At 40.1% G+C, this 24,904-nt stretch overlaps 1 protein-coding gene across 3 annotated transcripts in view; it reads left to right on the top strand.

Annotated features, from left to right (window-relative positions):
* The window catches only part of zmym2 (zinc finger, MYM-type 2), a 35,569-nt gene extending 20,170 nt beyond the window's left edge, over window positions 1-15,399 (top strand). For 2 of the 3 annotated variants that reach the window (XM_071481497.1, XM_071481507.1), the window contains exons 16-25: window positions 659-780; window positions 1,012-1,162; window positions 1,318-1,458; window positions 5,281-5,417; window positions 5,518-5,710; window positions 5,871-6,013; window positions 7,588-7,702; window positions 8,921-9,172; window positions 9,584-9,728; window positions 11,113-15,399. In XM_071481497.1, coding sequence (XP_071337598.1) covers window positions 659-780; window positions 1,012-1,162; window positions 1,318-1,458; window positions 5,281-5,417; window positions 5,518-5,710; window positions 5,871-6,013; window positions 7,588-7,702; window positions 8,921-9,172; window positions 9,584-9,728; window positions 11,113-11,335 — 1,622 coding nt within the window. In that variant the 3' untranslated portion in view covers window positions 11,336-15,399. The remainder of the gene's footprint in view (window positions 1-658; window positions 781-1,011; window positions 1,163-1,317; window positions 1,459-5,280; window positions 5,418-5,517; window positions 5,711-5,870; window positions 6,014-7,587; window positions 7,703-8,920; window positions 9,173-9,583; window positions 9,729-11,112) is intronic. The other variant, XM_071481516.1, reaches the window with a different exon arrangement.
* Window positions 15,400-24,904: the final 9,505 nt, after the last annotated feature.

A 24,904-nucleotide genomic window follows, 5' to 3' on the forward strand; every position in this document is an offset into this window, starting at 1 on the left:
AATGAGTTGTTGTTCTTCGTTTTAACCATAGCATCAGAGAAGTTGGCTTCACCGATTTTTACACATACAATCAAATACAAGGCTCACCGAGCTGCTGCAGTCAGGTCAAGTCAGTTTCATTTATATCATCATCATAACAGAAGTTCCTTTGAAAGAGGAAAAAACTTTTGTCTCGCTCATAGTTCATGAATATGATTCATTTATGTCTTTGTGCTAAGTTATTTTCAGTGGTTAGCTAGCTAACACAAACTGCTACAGTGCAGAAGATATTCCTCCTCTAGAGTATGTTGCAGTTAGCTACCAACGGCTTCTGGATTGCAGTCAGATTAAGGATCTGACCGGTGCAGGTGCATGTATATGGCTAAGTGTAAATGAAATCTTACCTGTATTTTATCCTCATATGGGACAGTTGAAATGGACACTTGAAGTGTTAATGGGGCTTAAGGTGTGTAATGAATATCACATGATCAAAGCTCAGCATATCAATGCACACCTTAAGTTTGCTGGGATATTTTTGGGAAATTCTCACCTTGACCTTGCTTTACAGTTATGCAGAGGTTGACAAAGTTCCTGCCGCTTTCCCTTTGGAATCATTATTTTATGAATCATTAATACACATACTGAGTTGTGTGTGTAATACGATTCTGCATATCCACAGATGTAGACGATGGTGTGAAGAGGGAGTATGTTCCTGTACCCATACCTGTGCCTGTCTTCATCCCAATGCCCATGAATATGTATTCCCAGGTCACTCCCACTCCAGTCTCTCTACCTGTACCGGTAAGACCTTATGTCACTTGGGATTATCTATGTTAATAGATATCTATCTATGTTAGGCAAAAACTTATTTTGGGGGTTAGGTTACAACATAGACTAATCAATAAAAGCCCACATAATAAGTATTTAAGGGGAAGGCTGCTTAAAATGGCTTTACACAAATGTCACACAGACATCTACCAATCAAAGTTGTCTGATGACTAAACAAAAAGCTCCATGTTCTGTCCGGTCCAGGTTCCTGTGCCTGTGTTCCTGCCCACCACCCTGCAGGGGGCAGAACAGATCGTCCAGACCATCGATGAACTTAAAAACAAAGTGCCCTCTGACCCTCTGGAGGCCGACCTGCTCTCCATGGCTGAGATGATCGCAGAGGACCAGAAGCCAGGTAGGCTCCTGAGAGAGTTGAATGGATTCAAATATTAGAAATCAGGGATGTGATCAATGTGATCCAAAAACAAGGTTCAAGTTCCCAGTCTAACATTAATGAAGAAAGCTGAAGAAAAAGGTGACCATGAGGACCTACTTGACTGTGTGTTTCAGATGTGAAGCTGATGAAGGTGAAGAGGGAGCGTGGAGGGGAGGAGTCCTCGCGCAGTAGCTCCGAGGAAGAGGAGGAGAAAGAGGAGGAGGAGGATGACAAGTACGAGCCCGACCTGGACCTGGAGGCAGACTTCCCCCAAGGTAGACACATATTCTACATGTAGTTCTAGACCCGATGGTGCAGGAACAATCACTGTCACAACATACAGTTCTACAGTATTCATCTTATCTTTTTCTACTTTAAGTATAATTGCACTTTGGCTCCATCATTCTGGAAGCAGGACAGACATGATTCACATCATACCAAAAGCATCTGAATAAAAACATAATTCCTGACATTATTTTCTTATGCAAGCCTTTCCAGGCATGAGGGGACTGTTACATTAGTTGTCAAGTTGTCCACCTCTTCTTTTTTTATGAAGTATTTGGATTACGTTGTCACTTCTAATGAGCAGTGTCTCTGTCTGCTGAAACTTGAAATTCAAGACATCTTGTCACAGTTATTTGGTGCCACTTGAGTTTGAATGCCAAGCAAGTAAAGAAATCCTCCTAAATTCAAATCAATCAATTTGTCTGCGGCTCTCGTTCTGACATTGTCACACTCTGTTTAGTGAAGCGGCTCTTATGTAACAACATCTGACTGCAGGGTTTTAATGGATCAGTACAGTAATTGAGATTAAAGTTCCTTCCTCCGGTTATTTCTGGACCTGCTGTCATCGTCCCTATCAGGGCAGAGGGTTTTAGGTTTGGCGTACTGTCCAGAAGAGGAGTGTGAAGTCATTCACCAGGCCAGGAATATGACATTCTTCATCATTTTTTCCACTGGCCTGTCACTTTAGCTGTGCTTGGCCATGCTGAACCATGATCATATGTATGTCAGCTGTGGGTTGACCCCTAATATTAGGACCTCTCATGGAAGCAAAGCTAAAACCTGATGGTCTCTGTCACAGCCTAATATGTATGTTGCCTGAAACTGAGAAAGCCACGTTCAGTATTTTTTATATATCTTGTATCCTGTGAAATCTCTGTGATTTGTTTTTTATTCCACTCCTGCCCTTCCATAGGCAGCAGAGAGATTAAAACCAACTGTTATAGTGCTGGGCTGAATAAACTTCTAATCTTATAAAATCTGATATTGAATACTTAAAATATTCTTGACAAATAAATCGGATTAACACCATCAAAAGAACATTTGTTACCTTATGAATTAATGTCGCCACAACTGTTGAATTTTGAGATTTTTCTTTTGGCCCTCAACAGAAAAGAAACCACTTCTTTTCCCTGTTGAAATTTACCAGCTATTGTTGCATGAAAAAAAAAAGACATGCCAGACATATTTTCATTTGTGTAGCACATTTCATACACAGCAATTGAAAGTGCTTTAAATTGTGCATTCAAGACATAAACAGGGTAAAACAGCAAAAGCATAAAATTTAAGATTACAATTAAAAAGAATAAAAACCCTGTTAAAGGAAATTGAAGGGTTAATAACAGAGACATAAATACAGGAACATAAGGCGAGATGGTTCATGACCAGTGTTTAAGGTTCAGTCAAAGGCACTGTAGAAATTAACGCTTTTTCTTTTTTTAGTAGAGCATCTCTCCGGTCAGTGAATTGTCTGCTCTACCGTCCACAAGCCAGGGAATCTGACATGTCATCTGACATGTAAACACAATGACACTCGGTGTGTACATACTCTTAAGTGACCAGGTTACAGTCAGTTTTCTCCATTAAGCTAATTTCTTAAATGTCATTTAAATGAGAAACCTTCTCTCCATAATCAGGGAAGGGCTTAATTAAAATCTGATCTTCACAGCTCCTGAAGGACACAGATTTTTTGGCCATATGTAGATGTAAATAGGATTTGTATTCAGCTTTTACCAGTATTTGTCTATAACAAAATCATCACACAGGAAAAGTATCGCCGTGACAGCAGAGCTGTTAGGTGGGACGATAGTGATGCTTCCTCATATTTAATGTTTCATCTGACCAAAACCGAAACAAAGGCCCTTTTCAGACATGGTATTAATATCTGTCCTGAGTGATCCGACCACAAGTGGATGGCTCTAAGTTCAGGTGTGAACACACCCAGGACGCATTGAGGACACATTTGAGATCTGATCACATTCAGAGGTGGTCTGGGCCACATGTGGCCACATTCTTTTTATTCTTTTAGCAGTGTGAACGCAAATGTGTCCTGGCCACATTGAAGGACCTCCTCTTCTCCTGACATCTTCTGACCCAGCCTGATGAGTCCTGTCACACTTTCACAATGAACCGAAAATAATTCACTGTTTCTAATGGTTAAACCCTGATTTCACTGTAGAGCTGTGAGCATTGATTCACTCAACCCCTCCATACTGCTCTCTCTCACTCTCTCTCTCTCTCTCTCACACACACACACACACACACACACACACACACACACACACACACACACAGACACACAGATACACACTAACAATGGACCCATCTGTCTGAATGGGTAATAACAACACCACATACCTGTGTATTTGCATGTGAAGCGGGGAAGTGAGATCTCATGTGGAGATGCATTTTAAAGCCAGGTGTGAACAGACATACGTGGAGGTGACCACTTGTGATTGGATCACTGAAGGCGCATGTTAATACCAGGTCTGAACAGGGTCTTTGACTGTTTGTTAAATTCAGACACATCGCTGTGCTGTGTTTGTTAATCTCCTCATACCCATACACAAACAGCAAAAGTAAAAAAACTGAGCATCATCACATTAATCCAGTTAGAATAAGTGAATAATGATAATAAGCTAATAATAAGGCATAATCAGGTTGGGGTTAGGAGAGGGATCAGTTTACTGACCTGCTGCAGTTGTACTTGGACTGTCAGTAACAGTGCATGGAAACATCTTGTCTGATTACTTGTATAATCTTGTTTGTGTGTATAACCTGGTCTCTTGGGTACATGTGCTACTGTGTGTCACTGTAGCCGAGGCGCTTAACTTCAAAATGCTAACACTGAATTTCTTAACAACAAATCATTCTCTCAAAGGGAAACCTGTAGCATTGGCAAGTCTCCTAGTCTGGTGAGTGAAACGTGAGAGTTGGAAACTGGACAAACTCCCTCTCTTTAAAAAAAATGGATTCAAGAGCTGCTGTCTCTTCTGCAGCTGGAAAAAGTTACTGATGCACTTTGAGGATCGGTGGAGAAGTATAGCACAACATGGAAAACATGTACATGAATTGCTCATGTAAAGCAGCTGTCAGTGTGACGTGCCTTACAAACAGCTTTCATGCTGACACAAGGTGTGATCAGAAAGTGAATATTGATTTGGGATATTCTCTACTCATCACTTGTGCTGTAATTGTGCTGTAACAGTTAGGTGTGTATATGTGCACTCACGCATGTACACGTCTACATGGCACCGTTTTGTGTTGTTGTTTTTCTCATCTTATTCTGTTGCTTGAGACAATCTTGCATAGCCAGTCAACTGGGAATGCTCTGGCTGCGCCCACTATTGTTCTACTATTGGTGAAAAAAACGCTCTGGCTTCTTTAAACCAATAACAAACCCCCTGGGCGGTGTTGAGCCCAGGATGCAGCAAAAACGTCCCTGCAAAATAGTGTTGAAAGGAAAATTGTTTTTTTGGTGAAGCATTTGCACATGGAAGTGAGCATTATCAATTAAATGTCTAATTCACTGCAAAGAAAACAGCAAAGACCGATTGCGCGATCCAGATTGTCATCAAAACTTGCCATTTTCAGCATGTAGGTTGCTAGCTTGGAGGTTGTTGTTGTTTCCTGTAGCAAAGGGGGTTTTGAAAACAGTAACAGGCAGAGGAAGAGGAGGAGAATGCTGCCTGAAGTGAGCGCCCAATAGCAGGCTTATACCCACACTACAGAATAATGAATCGTTTCTCATCCTGACTGGATTTACATTTTCACCTTGTAGAAAATAATTTAACAGATGTTGTTTCCTGTCTCAGCCTCAGACCCTGTTCCGGTCCTGGAGGGGATGGAAGAGGATATGGGCTTTTCTCTACCTCCGGTCCTGGCAGAGGAGGAGAAGGAGGAGAAGGAGGAGAAGGAGGAGTCAGCACCTCGACCCCAGCCCAGGAGAAAAGTATGCACACAAACAAACACATATATACATGTAACAATTAGAAAGTCTGTACTGGCCACCACAAGTTTACCATGTAGTAACTGGTGTGTTTGTGTTGCAGGGGAACAAGAGGCAGGCGGTGGAGGAGGGCTCAGATTCAGCCTCGTCCTCTTCCTCCCAGCCAGCAGGCAGATGCTCAGAGGGGCGATCGCTGCCTCTCAAAGCTCGCTATGGCGTCAATGCGTGGAAGCGCTGGGCACTGTCTTCCTCTGACCAGTCAGATGACACCAAAGTAAAGGACAGCTCCAAACCTGGTAAGCTAAACCTGATGATTAAATTACTGCCCTAGTTCAGTAGTGACAGGATGAGAGTGCAGAGGCTTGGCTGAAAGTTCTCAATGAAATGTGTAATATTTGAAAACATGTGGGATGAGTTTGCTAACAGCAGCCGGTGTCTGTTCCCACCTCTATGCAGCTCGGTCTAAAAGTAACCTGTTGTCACTGAGTTCAGAGGAGCTGAACATGGCTCTGTCCCGATTTGTCAGGGAGGTCTGCCGGCCCAGTGGGGAGCGCTACTCTCCAGACAGCATCCTCTACCTCTGTCTGGGGATCCAGCAGGTTGGTACCAAGCCAGAGATTCAAAACAGCAGAAACACAGCACCTTTCCAGCAATCCACCGGATTTTAAACGCCAAAATCAGTCAACAAAATGCATTTGAGTACATACAGTTTATATGAAGGTTATTTTCATGCTCCTTCTTGAAATGACCTGAAAACATCTTTCCCATCTTACTTGACTTAAACACAGTCATGTGACAGATGAAAGAAGCAGTAAAGACGGACAGACACCACATCAGCATCTTCTTTGCTTGTTTGAAGTAGTAGGAACATGACAATGGCATGAAATGGTGATCAAAGTCTTGTCCTAAATCTGTACTACCTTCTGATTCTAAACAGGTTCTTAATACACAGTGTCTTCACACTGGAAAGCTATAGTCAGACTAAACAGTAGGCATGCTAAATACAGGGGATAATTGTGGATAATTGGGTGTGCTGGTTGTGGAGGGTGTTCTCCCACAGTGAAATCCAGAGGAAATAGAGAAACTGCTCACAACTGAATTTAAATACATTCAAAGCTCTTAAAATATTAAAAACACTTGATGTCTCTTTGTCATGGAGGGTTGTAATTTGAGTTCATCACATAAATCATTTCCTCTTCCTATAAAATGATGTTTTTGTATGTAACTACTAAAACAGTATGCCAATGAAAACAGATAATTAATATTTTATATGGCAACAATGTAGTCATAATGGAAAAAGTTTTTTTTTTTTTAATTTATGATGGGAAAGAACACAGTGAGGAGCAGCAGCCCTCTGTAACGAGCCCATTTTGTACTTATTAAACAAAGAATGGGACATCCTGCTGGCCAAGGATTGTATACCCTGACCATGTGATCGCAACCCCTCTGGTTTGAGCCCACCCTCTTTACTGTTGGTATCAAATAAAGGCAAATATGGTATGAAAATACCTAAAAAAATAATAATTATAATAATGAAAGAGCAAAAGTAAAGCATTCCTTGTAATTTCTTATAATTAACATGAAGTAAATTAATTGTTTCCTTTTCGTTCTATTGAAATTCCATCTGTACTCAGAGGTAGGAACTAAGTTCAGAGTGAGAGTTTCCAGTAGGACAGACATTATTGGTGCACAGTTTCCTCCTGCTCTCACATGTGAGCAGCAGCAGAAGCGGCATGGCTGCAGAGTGGAGCACAGGATTGTCTGAAGTCCTCTGGAGTGAGATTTTTCTGACAGAAAAATGTAAGATTGATTTTACCTGTTTATGGAAAATAACAAGATAGAAGAGTTTATTGGTTTATGTAAAGATGAATCAAGTACTTCAACTTAAAACACTTGACTATGTCTTTTCTGGGCCTGTTGTAATCTGCTGCTTTACTTCTCTACCTTTTTCTTTCAGTAAGTTAATATGTGAGAAAACAACTTATTTGTTCCAATTGGGTCTGAATGTGCAGACATGTGTCCTGTGATTATATCTTTTTGCTGTTCACATCCTGAAAACTGTGATGATCATTTAAATATGAGGACACTAAAGTTGTGATCTCTGTGTGTGATCACGTTCTTTTGACCTTTTCTTAAATGCAAGATTTTTGTTTTTGTTTTTTTTTTTTTAAAGCATCTCCACTCCAAAGGCCGGAAGGATGACCTGTTTAGTGACATGTGCTACCAGCAGTTTGGAGAAGAGCTGAACAAGGTCCTGAAGGACTGGCAGCCCAGTGTGCTTCCTGATGGTGAGTGCACTCAAATACAGTCTGATGCAAAACATTTATCCAGCACCTATTTGATTACAAATTTGAGCACAGTTTGAGGTACCACACAGTCAATTAATAATACCTCAACAACAATAATGCACACACAAATGACAAAAAAACAAATTAAAGAAATGAAATTCAGAGGTGAAACTGGATCTCTCTGGTAGCTTTCATAACTGCGAGAGGAAGGTGATTACAAAAATATGGAGCTTGAAAAGAAAATCATCCATCAGAATGTGTGCTCATTAGCACCAACTGGTGGCACAGCGCCGTAGCCTAGTGTTGCGCTTAATCATGAGCAGTGTCCAATGATTATAACTCTTCTGCTGTTCACATCCTGATTCGTTGTGATTGCACTAATATCATATGAGGACACTGCATCAGTGCTAACAGGATGTCGAGTGTTTTCCTGTTTACACAACAAACGGTTTACATGTTTGTCTGCTAATTTCCTTAAGACTTTGTTCAAAATTTCATAAAATTTAGCTGCTGTTAATTATTAGGATATTTCCAAGAAAGGCCTTTGCAATTTGATACTAATCATATGGGATCTAGAGAAAGTGTTTGTTTCTATCTGCTCATCACATTCAAGTTTTTAAGAAAAAACTAATTATGTACTGAGCAAGCAGAAAATATTTCACATAAAGACGTCAACATCCATCAGAGTTTACTAGATTATTGTTTAGACAGAAAATGTGCCATAGTGAGTCGCTTTATTTTACAGGTCCAGTCTGTGGAAACTAGGTAGAAATATGTTGGTAAAAATAACAGCTGAGTCAGTGAATTTTTTCAGCCTGGAATGTGTTTTATTTATTTATTACATATGTTCAAAAGAAAAAAGTAAAGTGTTTCAAAACTAAAATTTCGAAATCAGGTTTTTGAGATATAAATGGTGCATTTTAAGCTATAAAACAAAAAATGAATATACATGTATACTCTTGTATTAATTTTATCTTAATAGATGATTATGTGAAAATTTATTTTTTTGTGTTTTGTTTCAAAAATATCAGTGGCAGTTTGAAATAAATGTCATGAAAGTCTCCATAATAAGAAGAATAAGAAATATAATTGGAGTAAATGGCGAGGGTCATACATATTACTGTACCCTCCACTTAATCTCCATCTTGGATACTGAATGGTGAGCTTCAGACTCAGGGTGGTTCATTAGGGTGTTAAAGTGTTTGCTGCTCTCTCCAGGCTCTCTGTGGGGTCGATTGGAGGAGCAGAGCCTGTGGAGCAGTCGGCAGCTCGGGGAGCAGAGTCCTGCCGCTCTGCTGCGTTCGCTGGTTTACCTGAACACCAAATACTTTGGCCTGCGCACCGTGGAGCAGCACCTCCGCCTCTCCTTCGCCAACGTCTACGGCCCTGACACCGTCCATCCTGTCACCAAGGAGACCACCGTCTGCATCCGCGTGCCTTCCATCTCTCAGGATCACCATGGTGAGGCCGGTGACATGAATGCACTGCTGACGAATCAGATCAGATTATCAGCCAGCTCTGATCTGACAGCGCTTCCTGTCTGTGCAAATCTACAGTAACACAATCTGTAAAGTTTGACACATCATATGTTGACATTTGAATGGTATTCAGAACCATTCACTTTTTTCATTATTTTATGTTGCAACCTTAGGTTCAAAACCTTCATTCATTATACACTCAGTACCTTATAATGACAAAGTAAAACCAGTGTTATAAAAATTTTTTCTAATGTATTAAAAAGTAAAAACTAAGTGCCGCTTGTTTTCTCATTTCAAGTTGAAAATTGTGTATTTGTCACTTAGGTTTGAATCTTGCTCACAATCTCAGACACATGATCATATATTCAACATGTTTTGTTTTTGTCTTTTTTTGGTCCCTCAGTGCAAACAGAGTCTAGGAAGAGGAAGCGTAAGCTGGAGGAGGGCGATCAGGACTATGAACCAGACGACGACTCAGGAGGCTCCACTGTGCGCTGCCCGGTTAAGAAGCACGAGTGTCGACTATACGAGCTCTACAGATCGAAGTGGTGGGTTTAATATCTCCACTGGTGCTGTTGACATCTGTGAAATACATTGGCTACCCTAACATCTTCCTTGCTTTGGTACTTCCCCATATACCTAAAACATTTTGATAATGTGATTGAGGATCCTGTTCACCGAGGCAAATAGTGCAGCAGCTGGAAAAACAAGTATTCTCCCTGAGATACTCGTACGTTCCTCCAGGCTTTTCTACGCGTTGTCATAGATTCTAGAGAAAAGCACCTGCTCTTTAATTCTAAGAGACACATCACTAATTATTATAGTTATCACTTCATCTATTATTATTATTAAACATTTAGCTTGGTAACAGAAAAATTACAGTGAAAATCTGCTGTAACTAGCGATTATTTTAAGTCAGTTAATCTGCAAATTGTTTTTTGAATTAATTCTTAGACAATGAAATGTCACAAATGGTATGAAATAGGCCCTTCGTAACTTTCCAGAGACCAAGGTGACTTCTTCACTTGTTTTGTTCTGCTGCAAAACCCAGAAATATTCTTACAAGGAAATATGTCAAGGAAAAGCAGAAAATCCTCACATTTGAAAGACTGAAACAAGAGAATGGTTTTTTTTATCTTTGCTTGAAAAATGATTAAAATGATTGAAGTTCCCAGAGCCCAAATTGTTTATTATGTGCAACAAACAGTCCAGAACCTAAAGATATCCAGATACGATCTTAAGATTAAAGAAGATGGAACAGTGAGTGTTTTACATTTTTGCTTGATGAATGATTATATTTCTTTCAGTGGATTTTAGGTTAATCTAGTCAACGTTTCATCAGACATCAGTTTGTGCTGAATAAACCTCGAACTGATGTTATCACGTCCATTTCTTCAGTTATTATCTGCAGGGAGTTTGACGTAGGGAACACATTTGTCTGCGGTTGCTCTGTTTTATATTCCTAATTAAAAGTTTTCTGTATGAGTCCTGTGATTATAACTCATTGCTGTTCACATCCTGAACCACAGTGCTGATTATTGAAAGATGAGGACTTGACATAAACCAGTCAAAAGTTTCACTTGTTTATCCAAGAGGAAATTCAGAACAATAGATTCACATCTCTCTCTCCCCCCACCCCCTTTCCCTCTCCTTCTCCCTCCTTTAATCATATATTCTACCTCCTTCCTATATTTTCTCCGACCTCTTGTTTCTCTTTTTGCACTTTTGTGCTTTCACCTACTTTCTTTGTTCTAAATTTTCAATTTTCTCTTTTATTTCTTTTTTGTTTCTTCCCCTCACCTTTTATCTCCTTCTTGTACCATCTCACTTCCTCATTTCTTTTTATCCTTCACTCTCCTCACTTTACTTCTCCCCCTCAATTTTTGTTTTCTCCTCCCCTCGTTATGTCCCCCTCTTGTCTCCCCCCTCCAGCCCGACGTTGTTGCAGGAGCGTCTAGACGTCTTCTATGTTCAGCCAGATCCGGCCTGCGGCCCCAATGACCCACTGTGGTTCACCTCCACGCCGCTAGAACGACAGATCCTGGAGAGCCTCCTCACCAGAGTCCTCCTGGTCAGAGACATTTACACAGACAAACAACAGCTGGAGGAAGACGAGGAGGAAGAGGACGGGGGGACAGCAGCAGGGGGAGAGTAGCAGTCACTTGGACTTCTGTTAGTACAGCCTGAACAGTCAGCAGAGGAGGAGGAAGAGGAGGTTAGCTAGTAATGTGTGTGCTCCTCCCCTGTCTGAACCTCCTTACCCTCCTTACTGAATTGCTGTTTCCTCCTGGTGAGGGACGTCCGCAACAGAGAGATAAGTGGTGGTGAAGAGCAGCCCTAACTTGTACTTCTGCTGATAGTCACAAACGGAGGAGGAAGACGAGGTAATTTTCTCTGCAGTCATAACAGAAGAGGAAGAACAGGCACAAAAGTCTCCTGATGTAAGGAACAAGTTGAGATGGAATATGAGGAGAAAGGGATAAAGGACGTGGAGCTGTCATCTATTCTCATGGTCAAAACAAAACTAAATCAGGTAGAAGACTATGTGTGTTAACGGTTATCATCATGATATTTTGAAAAGGTAGGACCTGCTGTTGTGCATTCCCAACAATTCTGCAGACGTAGCTTGTTTATAGTGCTCAAACAAGCAGCTTAATGATATTTAAGCTTTTAACATTGCAGAATCATGCTTTGACAGAGGTTATCAGCAGCCACCAGGAGGCTACAGGGAGGCACCAAGCAGATACGTAGGCCCAGGGACAGGAAGCCAAGGAGTTATTTTCTCCTGCTCTTCAGCCTCAGAGTGGAGCACTTTGGGGTTGAGAGAGTAACTTCACAGATTTTTACAAAGTGAATCAAGAAGGAAGGGAGAAGGCAGAGAAAAGGGTCTGGGTGAAACCAGAAGCACCGCCCAGAGGAGGAGAAGAAAGTTGGAGAGTTGGAAATTCCCAGCTGGTAGGTTGAAATTCAGTCTTTAATGCAGTCACCAGTTCATAATGTGAAAAAAAAACAGAAACACAGCCGGTAATGGGATTTTCTCGGGCCAACATCAACTACTGTTCCCAACTTAGCTGCTAATTGTATTTGTATCTGGCAGAACAGTAGCAACTACAGGTACCACTTTATATTTCAAATGTATATGTATAAACACTAAATATTGTGCAGCATCGAAATGTTGTTACACTGACTCTGACAGCTGGAAAGATTCAGGTCTGTGGCATCTTTGACATCCCAACAGTGATGTAACGATGCAGTTTAGTCCACTGCTTCTTCACTTGTGGGTTTTGATCATTTCTACCATTAGATGGAAGCAGAATTCATTAAACCACCTTTTTGTGTTTAACAAAAAGGTGGTTTAATGAATTTAGGATTTAAAGCTTACACACCCCCACAACTGTCAGCTTTTCAGACATATACTCAGGTTGAAGTTGGGCTGTGTGAAGCTCCAGTTAAGATGGATTTTGCCTGGCGAAATTTACTCTGGTGTAGCAAAAAGTGGGGGTGGGGGTTGACTTGTACAGCTTCTTATCAAACAATTAAAACAGGGATAGAAACAGAAATATTTCCTGATTGACAGGAAAGACCCATTCTCTCTTTTAAACCCACTGGACATCAGAGAACTCAGATTGACTTTGCACAAAGTGAAACAGTCTGCAGGATCAAATGCACCTCACCCTGTCCTTCATAAGAATCTGGTCTGACTGCACCATAAGGGTTTGGTCACATCACACATAATTTTCCCATTCACTTCTATTGAAGCCTGAATGTGGGATGAATCCGAGTGCATTTCCTGTTTCGGTGTGAGCTCCAGCTGTTCCAGCAGACTCTCAGGTCAGAGTTCACCTTTACTATAAACCTCCACTGGGCAGATAGCAACACTGCTGCACTGTGTGTGGTAATGTAGATGTTACTGTTTTAGCCTGTTTCATAGCCATATTTTGTAGTTCATCACACTTCCAGACTACAAACTGCAGGGTCACTCTGCTACACTGTTTTAGTCTGTGATTGGTTGGATCAATATTTATTACCTGCATCAGAAACATGAAATCGAGTCCTTTTTGGGGGCCGAGTGCAGGGAACTTTTGTAGGGTGGAAATGTGATGTGACCGTACCTTTATGCAGGGAATATTGTGAGGTCACCAAACTCAGTGTAGCAGTGAGAATGAAAAAACAAAGTTGTCCATCTTAACAGGTGCAACTTCAGGCAGATGTCACAGTCTGTACCTGCCACACAGTCCAGTAAAGGAATCTAATCTAGTAAAATACGTGAAATCACCTGTGTAGGTGTGGTTGGCCTCTCAGGTCATGAGCTTTAACTTAATTGGGCTTGAGTGTGTTTTAATGACTGTCAGCATTTTTAACAGTGAAAGTCCAGTAAGTGCATCATGATAATTTTGCCACAAAAGCTTGTTCCGTTGTATCCTTCACTGCATGAAGCTGGAATTTCTGACTTTCCAACATGTCTCGAACGCCTCTTCTCTCGGTCAGGGCAACCTACTGTATCACACATCTCCATGAACTGGGCTGCTTTCATTCCTTCACATCATCCCGCTCACCTCTCTTCCTCTGTCAGCACTGCTCTCAGGCGAACCTGCTGCACCACAGAGGACCTCAGATCAGTGGGGGCAGGAGTCCAGACTGATCCCAGGACAGTGATAGAAGAGTAAAACCTCTCACTCGCTGTGGTGCAGGGGAAAAGCAACCTACCAACATGCTGCGTTTCTTTATAGGAAATTAGGGGAACCTTCATTCATGCGATGTAGCATTATGTGCGTACTAAGCCCAGATTGGGTTGCTTTGAAGTGTAAATATCTCTGAAACAAGGCGGTTATTTGAGATGGAGTCGACACAGAGGGACACTGTGTAATTCGGGGTAAAGAAAAAAACCCACTGAAACCTTCAGCTTGAAAGCCCGCTTCCTGAGAAGCCTTTTTAAAAAGACTGAATATTTATTTCTCTATTAGTTTGACTATTCATTTTGGGATTGGGATTTTTTTATGGGTGCCATTTCCTTCAACAGTCATTCATTGAAAACCTGCTGCAGTCCTGCGCCCTCGCCTCTCTCTTGTCCATTTAAAGAGTCTCTGTGCAGGAACCTGCCAATCATGAAGGACGTTGATTATTCACAGCTCAAAAGACTATTTTTGAACATTTTCTTTCTGCATCTGTCCCCCGTGTTTGCAATTTCCTGGTGTTACTCTGTTACTCTGAGTCTTCTTTAAACTTAATATTGATTTAAAACTGAGCACTTGTTAAGAAGTGCCCTATTCTTATTCCAAGCTGTTTTTGAGTGCTAGCACTGCAAGGCATAGCTTGCATCATAATAAATTATTTTATTTTATTTTTTTCATGAACCAAACTCAAGTTTTCTTTCTGAGTTACACTGTCCGTTTTTTATAAGTCCCCTCTTTTTTACTTTCCATTTTTTGAGTTGAATTTGAATTTGCGTTCCGGTTGTTTCAATAAGTTGGAAAAAGTGTCATTGAGATTAAATCAAGTGAAATTATTGGAGGATTTTTTGTTTAACAAACTTATTTTTTGATCACTTATCAACTTTCATTTAAATAGGGAAACCTGGGTAAATTTTACTCCCTACAAATGTGTGTTTCCACATCCAGTGCTCAAAATATAAGTAACACCCTCCAGATGTTTAGTTTGACCCATCATCAGCGCAGTCAATGTCTCAAATTTCACAGATTAAAAATCAATTGTGTCTTGTCTTCACACTCCATGTCACTGTTCCTCCTGACTGAAGTGGCTTGAACTGGTGAACATGGTCAGGGATTACACTTTGAGAGTTTTATTTTATCCTAAGAGCAGGTGTTCTGTTATTTTCTACACTTTACTTTGCATTTAATGCTCAAGAACAGCAGTGAAACATCGCAGAAACAAAGGTAGAGGATTTAATGGAGTTGCCCTGATCAAGTGTCCCAGCCCAAAATCCAAGCCTTTAAACTTGAGTGTGGACGCTAACAAAACTGACCCAGGATCAGTGGACCCTGGATTTAAGTGGCCGGTTTTCCTGCTGGACTCAGAGGCAGCGACCAAACCTGCCACAGGTTTGGACCTACATTAGATGCTGTGGCTGGCTTTAATGCCTAATGTGAATGTGCCTATCTGTAAATACTGAAAGTGAGTGATTGTGAGTCTGATGCTATGTGTGTGGGCTGATCTGCTGATACGGTCATGTTAAATAAATGATTTCATTTTCTAACCAGACTCCTCTTTGCAGTGCTGTTTTTGATTTGCCTTTAGTAAAGTGACATGGACTCTAAACGGTCAGTTCACCACATTATAATTATAGAATATATTATCTTACCTCCTTTTGAGCCTAGAAATTTAATTTCATGTGCTTTCATTGTGAGATTGAGATGAAAACTTAAGCTGCTAAGTAAGTATAATGGTGAATAAAATCTTCACTCCTCAAAGCATTGAAGGAGTAGAGACATCTTCTTATCCATGTGTGTAAATAACATGGCGTAGCAATTTTATTATGTAGAAACAAGGTGAGAAAAGCAGTTTAAAGTGCTGATCTGAGCCTTTCACACAGTTATTAAAGTGTGTTGACCATATAACATTAAAACTGGATTATTCTTATTTTCAATGATTTACAGACTTCTGATGAAAAAAGGGCACAAACCGTTTGACAAACTTATAGTTTTATTTATTACATTTCTGTCCTGTATTTACGTGCATAAACAATATTTTTTACACACCTGAATTGCTCTATAATAATGTAAATAATATGATGTCAATAATATGAGAGATAATGACTAAGATGCCTGTGTCATTTTTATGTATTTTGGGATTCCTGGCAGCTTCATACATTGTTAAATTCACTGAATGATAAATCTGACTTAAAAAGACACCATGCATGTGGGGAAAAACATTTTAAAGCTGCTAAGCAAAGATAAAGATGAACCGAAACCAACCTGGACTCCAGAGGGATTATGTAATTTGTAATTTCAGTGAGGTCTGGAGATGATCCAGAATAACCAGGATTTTGTTTCTGCTCAGACAAAAGTTTTTCACATGAATTTTTTAATGATAAATATTTAAACAATTATATTCACCTCCACTGTTTTGGGTTGAACAGAAAATTAAATAAGCTGAAACCAAATCTGTCAATACTGCCAGGGCTAAAGAAGACAGAGTTGCGCCCATTCAGCCACAAGAGCGTTAGTGAGGTCCAGCACTGATGTTATTGATAAGGCTTGACTATCAGTGTTCGAGTTCATCCCAAAGGTGCTAGATGGGGTTGAGGTCGGGCCTCTGTGCAGGCCAGTCAAGTTCGTCTGCACCAATGCATTTTTTTATGGGCCTGGCTTTGTCCAGAGTGGTACTGTCATGTTGGAACAGCAAGTGGACAAACACAAACTGGTGCCACAAATTTGCAAGCACGCCATTATCTGAAGCGTCATTGTGTGCAGTAGCATCGAGATTTCCCTTAATTGGAACTAAGGGGTCAAATCCAAACCAAGAATAACCACAAAAGTATGTGTGCAGAGGCATCCAAATACTTTCAGCCGATGTAACGCTGCCACATGACATGAGATAAAGCACTATGTCTTGATATTTAACACATTTCAACTTCATGAAATAAAGATGAATAGTCAAATTTTTCCAAAAATAAAGACATATTACAAATACACAAATGCAGTTTGCGGCTTTGTGTCATGTCTACACTGCTCTCTGTTGGAGGGCCGTGGCAAACTAGCCTCTCTGTGTCTTCTGTTCTCTTCCATTATTTTTGTAATGTGTCAAACTTTATAAAAAGGCACAAGTCATGGCTCAATGTTAATTTGAATGTAAAAACATTAGGTTATAGAAATATGCAAGCCCCAAGAAGACCACTATCTTTTTTGTTCCCAGTGTCCAGATTAAAATTATTACAGCGTGTTAACATTGGCACAACGTGGGGGCCCCTTCACTCTGTTCTGACCTTCTTTATCTCTACCATGTCCCATTTTTACAAGGTGTCAGGCGGACATGACACTGAGGCAGTGAGCGTTATCTGGAAAATGACAGGCAGCAGGGCAGGAGGAGGCGTAGCCTGTCGACAGCCTGGGGTCAGCACCGGAGCCAGGGATGCGAGGCTTAGAGTCACACAACAGGAAGTCGTTCTGGAAAGGTTAAAGAGGCCAAGATGATGTAGCTTCACCATGCAGGGACTAGGTAGGAGCATGCATGTATGTAGATTTAAAATGCCTGTAAGTGCTGTTGAGCGGAGTGGCTCTCAAAGTAAGATTTGCAGATCTGCAGGTCACAATAAGTCAATCTGATACCAATCAATAGCTGGACTGGGATTACTGAATACTTTTTGTTGTTAAAAGCACTTACTGTGCTGTTGTGTAAGGATGACAAATATAGGTAGCACTTCACAGTGTAATTTAGTTAATATAAATCAACTACTAAATAAAAATACTTACTGGTAAATTATTTGGTAATAATTAAAGTTCAGAATTATACATTCATGTTTAAACAAGACAATTTTAAAGGTAAGTAACAAATGTTCATAATGTGGGATTCTCTACATTTGCATGCACACAACTGCAGCAGGAATGCAAATATTGCAGCACTAATCGTGTGTTCATGTGCTGAGGATGGGATCTAAGATGTGATTTTGCTTTTATAGATCCAATTAGTATTGATTCTCCAGGGGTCAAGCTGCAAATCCCTAATTCTAACCAAAACAATATGACCCCCATTTTTTACAGTGACCCTACAATGACTTGTGAAAGACATTTTAAAAGACAGATAATTTTGTCACATTTATTGTTAAGTTAATCGACTGCAACTGTGATTAAATTTAATCATTTTTGTGGCTCTGCGCCCGCAACAGCTGCAAGCAGAGGCCTTAAGTTTTCAGTTTACCGTCCGCATCATTCTCATCAACGTGATATTTCAGTGACGCCCTGAGTGAACGTCTTCAAATTTGGTGCACATTCACTTGTACTCAAAGATGAACTGATTAGATTTTGGTGGTCCAAGGTCAAAGGTCAAAGTCAGTGTGACCACACAAAACATGTTTTTTGCCATTACTCCAAAATAAACCCTGGACTGATTGGTGGAGGCATACAACTGCAAGGTGTTAATTCTAGTTTTCCTTTTTCTTGCTGTCCACAAATCTCATGAACATATAAGAACGAAGAATGTATGAGTCATTCTATCAGTACGAAGAAACTTGACAATATTTCCTAAGACAGCTGGTGACTGTAGTTTTAATACTACTATATATTTACTACGATATATTTGTTTGGGACTATTTTCAGTGGCGGATTAATCCACATTTGGTGCTTTAGTGAGTATTTCTGGCAGCAGGATGATGTATATGGGACTGAGTCAAAATAAACTACACTGTGTGTGTGGTAATGAAGGAACATGTCACTCAGTTTGGCTCCTTCATGAGTTTTTAAAAGTACTTGGAAAACAATGGAGCTCTACTTGTTACATGGGCCATACTGGCTGATAAAGTAATTGGTGGTTTTGGTCTTTTCATGAGATTTGTACAGAATACCCCCTGATTTACCCCCAGACTCTATTTGAAAGCAGACATGTCACATTTGGATGACCAGACACCAGGCTGCTTCTGTTTTCGTGTCTGAGTGAAAAAGAGCACTGTCCTGTCCCTCCCAACTGGGGGCGCTACACACTCGCTGTGAACCCCTCTGTGGGGGACTTTTAGAGTATTTCTGAGCTCCCAGTTTATCAGCCCCACCATCATCATCAGCAGACATGTTGTTAAACTATAACAACCATCATTAGCTACGGGACGAGTCACTGCTTTGTCGAGCTTCCATGTCAGGACCCTCATCTGACAAGGGGTTCATCTGCACCCGGCTGACGTAAGGCGGCCTCCCATAAGCCTGTGCACAGCCCACCTCCTCCTCCCCACCACTAACCCCCAACCTCGCCCTCCACACAGAAGAAGCAATGCATGAAAACTCAAATCTTTTGGAGGCTTGAAGGAAAAAGAGGAAAAACAGTCCCCCATTTCACCTCACATTTTTTTTGGGGTGGTGCAGGGGTTGAGGTACAAAACACGGTGACAAAACCCAATTTTTTGAAGAGGCAAGCTCTTTTCTTTCTGTGCTATCTGTCAGAGTTGGCCAGACTCCAGTAACTTGTCCCATTGATCTAAAGCTAAAATGGCCCTGTGCGCCCACACAGCCAGCCCTGCGAGGGAGCGGGGTGGGTGTAAAAACATTTTTTCACCCTCGTGGGGTTTTTTTTGTTTGGGCTCAATCCCCAGCTCTTTCAGGGGGCATAAAGAAAGCGCTGCGCTCAGCAGGGTCATGTGGGCGAGGCCCGGGGGGTAGACTATAGGTGGCGATTAGGGCCTCTAATGTGGAATGAATCCTCTTCGAATCACATGATATGAACTAATGTCGCCATTTAATGATAAAACAACAGTGACTGGGAGGGAAGAGCCGCTATGTGTGTGTGTGTGTATGTGTGTGTGTGTAGATGCAGTGCACAGCTGCACAGAGGACAAGAGGGCAGGAATGGATGACAACTGCATTTCTCAGGTTGTGTGCCTCCACACACGGCACAGGTCCGGCTAAAGGACAGGAGACAGATTAGCTGGGACAGCTGGGATGTGGGTTAAAGTGCAACACAAATATTTTCTGCAGTTTTCTTTTCTTTCTTCCTCTTGGTTACTTCTGTTTTTACTAATTTTTACATGCTGCTGCAAAATCCACCAAAGATGTCACAAATGTCCACTGATGCCTGCTTCTTGCATGTTGCAGACGGAGTTATGGCTTCTTCCAAAGTGAGGATGACAGTATCTGAATTAAATTTGATGGATAACAACTATCCACCCCCCCTGCAGACACACAGACAGACACAGAACAGTGTAACCTTGGCTCTGACTGGTGGTGAGGGGGAGTGGGGGGCTTGGATTAGGTTAAATTTAGGATGGCCTGACCCTATTTGGTGAGCCATAGTGAAGCAGTGAGTGCAGCAATCCCTCCAGAGCAGAGTCACCAACCTCGTCTTTTTCCAAAACGCCCACTGGCTGACACATCAGCTAGTCAAACACACACACACAGACAGACACACTGTTCCACTTTGATGCCAGGATCACATTCCCGTCTCTCATATCTTCAACAGCAGCTACCCTCCTCTTCTTCAGATTGTGCCTCAAAAGTAACAGCTGATATTAAACCGTTTACCAGGTTTGTTGGTGATGATGTGATCTGTAGTTGTGACCTTTGGCCTGGTTGAGAAAAGCAATGAAATGGACAATGGTCAACCTGAAGTACAAACTAAATTTTCACATTAAAAGTGAAAAATTATTTTATTTTTTGCTATTTTCATAAGAAGGCACCAGAATTCCTGGTCTGTGTACAAAATTCCTATCAGGAGAGTGTTAGTGGGTAAGATTCAATTTGTCAAACTTCATTCGCATCATATACAGTATATTAACATCACCTGTTAAGAGTCCACCAATCAGAAACATCTCATACTATCCTCACAAATAAATGTGAAGAAGCTTTTCCAGCTCCAAACAATCATAGCAGATGGTTCAGGGTGAACAAGCTACTGCAGGAACACAGGATAAAATATATTATGTTGCTACAAATGATTTGCAAGAACTTAGATGAAGCTATTATCATGAAAAAAATGTAAATTTTGAAACCTCTATAAGCAGTGTGTGAGAATGTGATAAAATAGAATTAGATTAAACAGGAAAACTGAATCTGTCTCCAGCCCTGCGGTGGGTGAGCTCTGCAGCTGACAGGTCACAAAAGGTCATCGTGGTTTGGAGCAAAGTGAGGAGATGATGCTTCTCTCATCCTGGCACTTTTTTTTACATTTGTGTAAATAGTTATTTGTGTGTTAGTTGACCTCTGGAGAGACAGGAGACAGACTACCTCTGTTATTTATTTTCAGTAGGAACCACCTTTACGGAGTCAATGATGATCAGCAGTCAGGTGAAGTCAGCTAGGTGCATTGTGGGCATGGCGTCCATACCCTCGGCTGACCTGTAGGTGTCCCCACAGAGCTGACCTCTCCTCACATACAGTAACACTCTCTCAATGCTCTTTCTCCACGAGTGGCCCTTCCCCTCTTTCTATGGACAGGCAGTCAAAACAAGCCGCCCCACATGACTGCACACTGTACAACTGCTGCAACATTACATCATTTGTAGTATTAACAACCACACAGTGTATGTGAGAGAGTGAACTCCATTCAAAATGTGTCAGTGTTAACTGACTGCAGCAGCTTTTTTTTTTTTTTTTTTTTTACTGATTTTGAATTTTTGAGGCATTTTTGTCAAGTCATGGTCAAACAACAACCTTTCTGAGAGTTTTCCTGTCCTGTGACTCTAAATGATGAAAACATGTCTGAGATATTTAATGATTTATTTGATTAGCTGCTGAAGGGCACCAGTCATTTGCATGTCTTCTGTATTGAATCTATGAATATTGGGGTTTTAAATAACCTGAAATCAAAGGAAGTTCACTTTATGGACTCAATTTACACATGATTTACACATTTTAAATCTTGATTCTGATATTTCTTATGCAACTAATTTTACAATAAAACTGATCAAATTTATCCACCAGAGCTGCAGCAAAAATCGTTGTCTGCCTCTGTTGAGCCTCTGTATTAAGTGGCTGTTAATATTTCTTGTTTGAAAGTCACCAAGCTCACACAAACACACAAAGTGACCACAAAGACATGCAACACGATTCCCAAAGAATGGCAACCACCAATCAAATTGAGCAGTGGTGCAAAGCTACTAAACACATTTACTTAAGTACAGTTTTTAGGTAGTTGTACTTGAGCATTTCCATTTTATGCTACGTTATACTTCTACTCTAATACACATAAGTGGGAAATATTGTACTTTTTGCTCCATGACTTTTATATGATAACTTTATGATGATGTATTATTTTGATTATCATAATGATGGTTATTATATATGTTATTAGAATTTGCCCAATTATCAGCTAAAACATTTAAGTGATGCTTACATATTGATGCATCAGTAATTATAAACCATTTATTACTATTAATTACATTTATTACTTATTATTTTAAAATGGGCCATCCAGCATAATAAGTACTTTTACTCTTGTTGTTTTAATTATATTTTGATGTTAATATTTATATACTCTTACTTAATAGTAAAACTATTAATGCATGTTTACCTGTATTGTCGTATATGTACACTGTGGTATTGCTATTATTACTTGAGTAGAGTGCTCCTTCCACCACTAGTGTTGAATCAACTAGCAGCATAGAGAAGAGCATCATGCAGGGGAAATCATTTTTAAAAAATGAATCTTGGTTTTTTTTTTTTTGGTGACTAAACAAAAACCCCAACTTCTCTCTAAAAATACAAAGTTAAAGCATATTTCTCACTGTTTTCAATAACTCACCTTCTCCTTTTGTAGATAATTTTGAGGTTGCATTATTTGATCTTTTAAAAATGCAGTCAGAAGTTTAATAGTCTGGTGCCACAGTAGAAGAGCTTCTGTCAAACAAACACATGAGCCAGTGATCTGGCCCCCCAGAAACAGATTCATCACACTCCTGAAATACATAAAGAGGGCCTGAGGTATTTGTGCTGTGGGCTGAGTGTGAATTTGTTAGGTGATTAAAAGCTAAATATAGCCTCCTGTCTGTTCTGAGCTGCAGACTGGTGACTCGGTGACAGACCTTCTCTTTCTGTGGTTGCTTTTCCACCACGGGGCCAAGTTTGGCTTTCAGGGGGCACAGGATGCGAAATGGGTTAAAAAAAACAAATAAAAGAAAGATACCACTGAAACTGCTAAACTAATCGGTTTGCTTCCTTATTAAGTCAACATCATATTGTCAGATTTATATCCTTTTTGTCGTTAACGTGCAATTTCTGATGAATTTCTGCAGCACTCATAAATGCAGTGCTGCTGTACCGCAGCCCCTGATGTCAGACTCTTCCACCTGGACATGATATCAGTGTAATAACCACATTTAAAATTTTAAATGAGTCTAATCCTGTGATCTGTGGTTGAATTACATGGTGAGAAATGTGGTGATATTATCAAATTGAAATATTTTGATCTCATCAGATCACTGGTGTTTAGTAAATGACTGTGAGTTATGGGTCTGCAGCACTTTGTGACCTCTGAACTTTTTGACCTCATCAGCAGTAATCTCTCTAACCAAACTGATGTGTTTTACTATGTCAGTCATTATATGTTTATACAGTGTACTTCAGTCATGGGTGCCCACTGGAGTAGTTATAATTATATCTGCTTACAACTACATTATAATGTGTCATAAACCATTTATTAAATATTTATATGCTGCTTTTAGATGCTGAATAGAGCAGCTTATGTTACTGTGGATATTTCTCTGCAATTCCCTGACTCTTTATAAACCCAACACAACTATTAACTATTAAATTACATAGATCTTTCCAGGAATTTCCTATGAAATTACTCTGAAATAAAACAACCTGTATAATAACGTGTTACTGCTGCTAATTGTAACAACTTCTTATGCAGTTCGTTAATTTAATCATTAAAAATGCATCACATTCTCATATGTTTCTCAAATGAAAAATCTTGGTAAACCAACTATGGCTGTCAAATGTAGTGGAGTAAAAGAAGTACAGTATTTCTTTCTAAATGCTGCTTTAAATGTCCCTGAAAAGCATGAAGCACTGTTTGGCTCGACAGTGGAAACAAGGCTACTGACTGAGTGACGGGCTGAAGCCTCCAGTCAGTCGTGCCAACAGATCAACTATCTCCCATCACTCTTCAGCCACTGGACCCAAGAGCTCAGCACTCATGTAGTGTACTCTGTTGGAAGACTGAATGCCAAATATCCTGAGCAAACGAATCCTTCCAAATCTGTGTGCAAATTTTTGCTTGACCTTTTTTATCTCATTTTCTAACCTATGGTGTATTTTTTCTGTCTAAAGGGACTGACCAGTTAAGGATAGATAGCAAGGATAGAAAAAAAACAAAACATTGATTTTGACACAGTTTTAAGTAGAAAACTGACTGTATAAAACCTGGTGATTTAATTACAGTATTTTTACCCAAAAGTGCACTAAAGTGCAATAAAATACATTTTATATACAGGACACCAAATATACTGTATTCCTGTGATCCCCTTGATAGTAACAGACAATTACTGTTGACCTTTGACCTTTGATCACCAAATTCTAATTAGTTCATCCTTGAGTCCAAGTGTAGGTTTGTGCTGGATGTAATAATGTGTTCCTGATATAGCATGTTTTCAAGAATGGGACAGGGGTGGGATCGCAGTGACCTTGACTTCTGACCACCAAAACCAAATCAGTTTATTCCTGAGTTCAAGTCAATATTTAAGTTTGAAGAAATTCCCTCAAGGCGTTCCTGAGATATAATACGTTTAACAACCGGTACTGTGCAACATTTTCACTGTCTTTGTTCATCCTGTGGAGAAGTTGCAGTGATGATCTTTAAACTAAAACAGATATTAGTTAACTTATAGCAGCTTATTCAAACTATTCTAATATTAGCTTAGATTAAAAAAAATAAATAAAAAAAAGGTTAGCTGCCTATGTAAGCTGGCAGGTAGCTTCATCTCATTTACACTGACAAAGTTGGTGAAAGAAATATCAGCAGTACACTTACTACAGCTTGCTAAATCTCTGGTTGTGCTCAAACTTGTAAATGCTGTGTTTAGGTATCGGTGGTTCCTTTATACACAATTTTAAAAAAGTTTAAAAGTTTT

This window comes from Trachinotus anak, unplaced genomic scaffold (genome assembly GCF_046630095.1).
Source record: "Trachinotus anak isolate AG129_WGS33_773 ecotype Australia unplaced genomic scaffold, CSIRO_AGI_Tana_v1 ptg000001l, whole genome shotgun sequence".
NCBI lineage: Eukaryota > Metazoa > Chordata > Actinopteri > Carangiformes > Carangidae > Trachinotus > Trachinotus anak.